The sequence below is a fragment of the Perognathus longimembris genome, chromosome 28 (genome assembly GCF_023159225.1).
Source record: "Perognathus longimembris pacificus isolate PPM17 chromosome 28, ASM2315922v1, whole genome shotgun sequence".
In the NCBI taxonomy this organism is placed as follows: Eukaryota; Metazoa; Chordata; class Mammalia; order Rodentia; family Heteromyidae; genus Perognathus; species Perognathus longimembris.
The window spans coordinates 36,726,967-36,734,445 of record NC_063188.1 but is presented as its reverse complement, the minus strand read 5'-3'; the positions used below and the strand labels follow the sequence as shown (position 1 = coordinate 36,734,445).

The following is a 7,479-nucleotide window of genomic DNA, read 5'->3' as shown; positions in this document are numbered from 1 at the left end:
TAAAGCAGCAGATACACTGATGAGTACTTTCTCCATCACAAAAATTTCACGTTGTCAGGCATGATGGCATGAGTGTCATTCCAGTACTTGGCAGGCTGGGGTAGGAGGACTGCTTGAACCAGGAGTTTGAGGCAAGTCTGAGCGGCAAAAGCAAGATCCCGATCCCCCCAAATAAGCACAAAACAAAAACTATAAATCAAAACAAAGTCTCACAGTTTATTTTTAGAAACCAACGAGACTTTTCTGGGGCTCAAAGGCTGTGGCAAGGAAGCAAAAACCTCAGAATAAGTCTGCAATAAATATGAGTTGATATTAGATGAAGTTTAATTTGATTTATTTCAGGGAAAATTCCTAGTTTTTAAAGGATTAGTTTAAATGACAGGGGTAATTTACAAATGCCTACATATTTGGAGCAGGATTTTTCTTTGCCATATGGTTAGTTATTTATTTTATGGAAAATATTTGCCCCAATAATTAAAAGCTTGACAGTTAAGCTGGGCATTAAAGGAACTTAAATTCAACATTTTATAAGCCAAGCATCTGAAATTCAAAGTTAATCTGGGCTTTTGTACTGTTTTTCAATATGCAAAAGGATCACTTACAAAATTATTTTTCACTGAAAGACAAAAACATTATTTACAGGAAAAAAATGGATAGAACTGGAGATCATCATGCTAAAATAAGCCAGACTCAGAAAGACATACATTGCAGGCTTTCTCTCAAATGAAGAATCTAGATAAAAGTAAAAGGGAAACTATTAAGAAAGAGGAAAGGGACCAAAGCAAGGAGAAGAGATGATAATGGGAGAGTTAATGTGATTAAAGGCTATGATATGTATGTGTGAAAATACCACAATGAAGCCCATTGATTTATACATTTAGTATACAGTAATAAAAAGAAAAAATATGGCCCATTAGGAATAGAAGGAAAGGAAGGGGAGAAGGGAAGGAAGAATGAGGATGAAGATGATGGAAGTACAGTACATGTATGGATGAAAATGTCAGAATGAAACCCATTATTCTGTAAAATTAATACATCTAAAAAAAAGGAAGAAAATTATTTCTCCAGAGCACATGTGTATTATTCTGGACTCAATTGTTAGGAACAAAAAGTGTTTTTGTTTCAGCTACTTATTGCAAGAAATAGGTGTATTTTCTTTTTCAAATATATTGGTAGATCTTAAAGGAATGAACTCTAAACTAGACTTTCAGAAATGAATCTCAGAATACCTCTGCAGAATCAGGCTGCCAGAAGATATGGTACATCACTTACATCAAGAAGGCAGGGAACCAGAGCCTTCCCCCTGGACCTGTTGTTCCAAAGACTCATAGTCATTCATGCCTCTGCTTGAGGAATTGGGAAGCCACTGTTACTAAAGCTATCTTTTCATCCCATGATTCTGGAGCCAGGGCATCATGGCTGAGTACATCCCCCATCAACAATACAATTGCTTCTCAGTACCAGCTACATTAACGGACACTGGAATGCTGACACTGAAAAATTTTGCTTACTGGCAACAACATTTGCAGGAAAATTATCCTCAAATCACTTCTGCCTTTTAAATCTCTTGAAAATACATCTAATTGGTGGAGCCTAATTTGCATCCAGAAACAAGAAGAAAGTAGTATAAGAAATGTCACTTTATTTTTTCCAGGCAAGGCAGCATAGGAAGACAGGCTACAAGGAGGCAAAAGTGACTGATGAATTCAGTTCACCAGATTCACCACTTTTCTTGCTGCAAAACATTGTACATATTTGTTTTCCTATACCTTCAAACAAAAATAGCAACGACAATATGGTAATACCTAAGAATCATGTAACCCATTCTGATAACTGAAGGCTTTGGTCATCTTCTACCTAAACTGGAGATCCAGGGTATCATCATTCACCTACTGATGCATATCCATCTTATAATGCTTTTTACAACTACACTTTATCTTTTAAAATTTATTTTTAAAGTTTTATTTTATTGAGCACTCGTGTGTCTTTGTTTAGTTATGTAACAAAGCCTTACAGACAACTGCAAACAGTAAGTCCTCTTTTGCAACCCAGAATTCATTGTTGAATATGAGATTTTGGTACATGTAAGAAGGAATATGATTCCTACAACAGTTGGCAATGTGGGGGTTTGTTAACTCACAGAGGTTGTATCTGAATAAAGTTGATGTAAAAGCTAAACAATTTTATTTTATTGTCAAGGCGATGTACAGAGGGCTTACAGTTACATACTAAAGGTAGTGAGTACATCATTTCTTGTCAAACTTGTTACCTCCTTCATTTTTCTCCCACCTTCCTTCCTCCCCAATCTCTCCCTCCCCCTAGAGTTATACAGTTAATTTCTAACATATTGTGTTGTGAATATCACTGTTGCATTTATCCTTTTATCCTTTGTCTCACCATTTTGATGTTCTTGTTCCCTTCCATAATTCAGATAAACATATGCACACTACCCAGGGTACCAAAATCAGATACAGTGATAACAGGAGCTAAACCATAGGGCAGGAAAACAAAAGAAAAAAGAAATACTTCATACACTGTAACTTAGACAACTTTAAACATCAATACTACTGATGTGTTTTACAGAAAATAGAGAAAGGGAAAGAGAATATATATATATATATATATATATATATATATTCGTGTGTGTGTGTGTGTGTGTGTGTGTGTGTGTGAGAGAGGGGGGGGGAGAAAGAGAGATCAAAGTAGCAGTTATGGGGACTACTGCAGTTTTCTTTTTGCAACTGGTTACAAGACTATGTTCTTTTCATCTTCCTTCATTTTTTTGCCACCAGCCAACATGTTTGGAGACCAGGAATCTCTCCAAGACTGCCTAAAACTCTTCCTGAGGAGCCTGGGTCCTTTATGGTTCTACTGGTATTGGATTTCTGTAGTCATTCATTCATTTTACTTTTTTTGTGGACTTCAGGAACATATTTTCATGTCTAGTGTATATATTGCCTTATTTATTTCCCCTCTCCTTGTCCTATTTTTATAGTTGGATTGCATGGAAATATATTCCAGAAATATACTTTAAATTTTAACGGTGTTTTACTTTACAGAATGGATGCTGTGATGCATGCACTATTTGGGATTTATTTTTGTTTTACTTAACGTTATTTTGCCAGAAGCCATAGGTATGTGGTATGTTGTTAGAGATCAGTCATTTTGATTGGTTTATATTAATCAAACCACAGCATCTATACAGAAGCTTAGTCATTCTTTCATTAAACATCCCTCTCATGGGTTGTTTCCAAGGTTTTTGTGTTGTGAGTACTACTGCCATGAATGTACTTGTTTATATTTTCAGTTATACCTACAAGAATTTACTTTGGGTATATATGTGGGAGTGGAATTACTTATCCACAAGTTATGTCAATTTTCAAATTTAGTAGGTAGTACTGAGCTGTTTTACAAAGAGGTTGCAGAAATTTTCATCTCAGCAGTGATGTGTAAGTCATATTATTCTATTGTTACACTTTCTACTTTTTAGTTAGTAACGTGGATAAACTGGCATTGTATAAAAGCATTGATTTTTTATTTACACAATCACTATTGATGTCAAATTCTCTTTGTAAATAATTTAGTTCTGTGTATTTCCTCTTCTGTGAAAAGTCTCTTGCCCATTTCTAACCCGAATTTCTTTATTATTTAATACCAATATCTTTTGTTTGCAGATTTTCTGGGTATAGTTTCCCAGAATATGTCTTCTCCTTTTACTTTATGTAGGTATTTTTGATGGATATTAATATAGTCAGACTTACTGACCTTTTAGTGTCTTTTAAAAATAATTTCTCTGCCTTACTAAAAGATATGCTTCTGTTTTTGTACAAAGAATTTTAAAGTTTTCTTCTAATTTTCAATTTTTTAAACTCTATCTGAAGATGAGTTTTTTATATGATATGAAGCGAAGGGCTGTTTTAATTTTTCTTTATGGTAACTGTCTTAACAGCTTCATTTATTAAGCAGTAAATGTACCATCTTTGTTTTATATTATGGGTGAATTGGATTTTGATATGGTCATCGTAACTAACTCTGCACCAAATCATAATGTTTTTGATATTATAGCTTTGTAGTAACTGCAGCTATCTTTTTGAAATTTTATTTTATTTTGATGTACAGAGAAATTACAGTTACATAATTAAGGTAATGAGTACATTTCTTGTGCAACATTGTTACCCCTCCCTCCTTTTTCTCCCACTTTCCCTCCCCATGACTCTACTCCCTGCCCCCCTCCCAAGTTATAGAGTTCTTTTTCAACCTAACGTCTTGTGAGGATTGTGCTTGCATTGGTACACCCTTTGTCCTTTGTTGCATCAGTTTATTATTCCCCTTCCCTTCCTCAAATCAGATAAACCTATGTACAAGACACAGGGTACCAGAATCAAATATAGTGACTATAGGGGATAAAACAAAGGAAGAAAAAAGAAAGAAAGAACTTCATACAGTACATTAAAACAACAACATCATCACCAAAAACCCCTCTTGTTTCCATGTCTTGGAGTTCATTTTGATTAGCATCATTTTATATGATCATATGAACATGGCTATTGAGCTATTATGATCCTCTGTTAGTACTATCCTAGATATATACTAATTCTTACAAATGAGGGAAATCATGGGGTTATTCTAGTTTCTGTTCAGATTGTATATATCTTTCCCCTTTAATTAACTCCAGCTATCTTAAAGGCTAAATGTTTGAAACTTGTTCTTTGTTATCAGTTGTATTCTGGTTATTATTGACCCTTTTATATTCCATACAAAACTAACAACTCCCAAGCTACTTGGAAAAAGGTTGTGAATATAAGCTGAAATTATTTTACTTTGTTTCTAGACACATTTGAGGAAACGTAAATCTTTATGATATTATGTATTCCTCTCTAAAAAGATATTTCATTTCTTTATATATTTAAAAATGTTTATTCATTACTTTTTATAAATTTCACAGAGAAATTTAAATACTATTTATTAGATTTATCTCTAGATACATGACAATTTGATACTATTTAATGCAAGTTGCATCTTTTCTTTAAGTACATTTTTAATTGTTTGCTGCTGGTAAATAGAAATGCTAATGAAACTTGTATGTTAATCTAACATAAAGCGATTATTGCTGCATACAAGTCTGATGTTTCTTTTCTTTTTTTTTTTTGCCAGTCCTGGGGCCTGAACTCAGCGCTTGGACTCTGTCCCTGAGCCTCTCTGTGCTCAAGGCTAGCACTCTACCACTTGAGCCACAGCCTCAGTTCCGGCTTTTTCTGTTTATGTGGTGCTGAGGTCAAACTCAGGGCTTCATTGCATGCTAGTCAAGCACTCTACCACTAAGCCACATTCTCAGCCCCAAGTCTGATGTTTCTAACAATGTAAAAGTAAACTATTGCCTTTTCTGTATAAATGATCACATTATATACAAATAATCTATAATGAGCACCATTTCATTTCTTTTGGGAATCCTTATATTATTTTATTACAATTATTATTATCATTATAATCATTACTGCAGTCCTGGATACTGTACTGTAAGCCTTGTACATACAGGACAAATGGTCTACCATTATGGGCTATGACCATATTCCTTTCGGTATTAATTAATTGGACATGATAAATATACAGGACTGTAGACATTTACACAGTGAGACCAAAGTAGGGTATTCTTAGGAGAGGACCACAAAGGCTCAATTTTATGTGCATAGGATCATATAAAATGATATTTATCAAAATGAACACCAAGAAATGGAAACAAGAGGTTTTTTGTTATTTTGTTTTTTGTGTTTTTTTCTCCTTTGTCACTGTTTCTGTTTTTTGTAACTTTTGTCTACGTAAGTTTGGGGGAAGGGAAGGGTAGCAGAAATGCTGGGGCAAAGGGTGAGCAAATGCAGCAGTGATACTCACTAGACACTATGGTGAAAGTGAACTATAAAACTTGTTGAGCTGAGCAGGAAGGAAAAACTGGGACAAAGCAAGCATTTAAGAATTGATACTTTAGCTTTGCAGACGCCGCTGCCACTTGTAGTTACCAGCTGCCAGCCATGGTCAACCCCACCGAGTTCTTCGACATTGCCGCTGAAGGCAGGCCCTTGGGCCGCATCTCCTTTGGGCTATTTGCAGACAAAGTTCTAAAGACAGCAGAAAACGTTCGTGCTCTGAGCACTGGAGAGAAAGGATTTGGTTTTAAGGGTTACTGTTTTCACAGGATTATCCCAGGATTCATGTGCCAGGGTGGTGACTTCACATGCCATAATGGGACTGCTGGCAAGTCCATGTATGGAGAGATATTTGAAGATGAGAATTTCATCCTGAAGCATACAGGTCCTGGCATCTTGTCCATGGCAAATGCTGGACCAAATACAAATGGTTCCCAGTTTTTCATCTGCACTGTCAAGACTGATTGGTTGAATGGCAAACATGTGGTGTTTGGGAAGGTGAAAGAGGGCATGGAAGTTGTGGAAGCCATGCAGGGCTTTGGGTCCGGGAATGGCAAGACTAGCAAGAAGGTCACCATTACCAACTGCTGACAACTCTAACACATTTGACTTGGTTTATCATAACCACCAGACCATTCCTTCTGTAGCTCTGGAGAGCACCCTTCCACCCCATCTGCTTGCAAATACCCTGTAATCCATTTGTGCTCTCACTGCAGTTCTTTGGGTTCCATGTTTTCCTTACTCCCCTCCAAGTCTAGTTGGATTGCAGAGTTCAGTTTATGATTATGAATAAAAACTAAACAGTCAACAAATTAGACTTTAGATAAGAATACCCTATTTTGTTAGTTACAAAAGGCTTTTCTTTATTTTTAAAAATTGTTTTTGTGTAGTTGATATACAGAGAAGTTACAGTTACATGAATCAGGTACAATCACTACGATTCTTTTTGAAACATTTTCCCTTTTCTATTGCTGTCTCTCAATCTTCCCCTCCCCTCCCCACCCATAATATATCCAGTTCATTTTCTATAGTCTTGTGAGTATCATTGTTTAATTTGTACATCTTTGTTCCACCCTTTTTGTGCTCACCCTACCCCCCAAATAGAAACAAAACAAACAATACAAAAGAAAAAGAGAAGGAAAACTGCAACAATGGCAACTAAAGAGTGTCCCTTGTTTCCTTTAAAAAAAGCTTTTCTACAATTAAGATAGTGCCTATTAACCTAAACATAATACATGTTTACTACACGCAAAATATTTCTTAGACATTTTAAGTAGTAATGTTTTATTATTTAAACTGTTACTTACCCTCATTCTGGAAGAGAAATAAATCTTTTTATTGAAACTAAAAGAGAAAAAACAAAATATCTTAAACTAAAGTGATATTTAAACAAAAGAAATGTATAAACTTACTGCTCCCCATTCTGGAAGCTGGAAAGCACGTGATCAAAGTGTATCAGATTTAGTTTGTGGCAAAGGTTTATTCTCTTCTCCAAGTTGATGTTTTCGAGATGTGTCCTTACATGGCAGGACAAAAGGCTGTAAAAGCTTCCTCCAGC

At 35.4% G+C, this 7,479-nt stretch overlaps 1 protein-coding gene and 1 non-coding gene across 2 annotated transcripts; both read left to right on the top strand.

Moving 5' to 3' along the window:
• Nucleotides 1-1,972: 1,972 nt before the first annotated feature.
• LOC125344412 lies at nt 1,973-2,099 on the top strand. The gene has a single exon (XR_007209533.1). It is a non-coding gene; the product is annotated as a small nucleolar RNA SNORA40 (small nucleolar RNA).
• A 3,916-nt stretch (nt 2,100-6,015) lies between these two features.
• On the top strand, nt 6,016-6,720 carry LOC125343603 (peptidyl-prolyl cis-trans isomerase A-like). Its single transcript, XM_048336101.1, has one exon. It carries the CDS (start codon nt 6,027-6,029, stop codon nt 6,510-6,512), a length of 486 nt encoding a protein of 161 aa, XP_048192058.1. The 5' UTR covers nt 6,016-6,026; the 3' UTR covers nt 6,513-6,720.
• Nucleotides 6,721-7,479: the final 759 nt, after the last annotated feature.

Bases quoted from the DNA above. Each gene is read 5' to 3' on its own strand.
- LOC125343603 (XM_048336101.1), top strand. From the start codon at position 6,027: ATGGTCAACCCCACCGAGTTCTTCGACATTGCCGCTGAAGGCAGGCCC.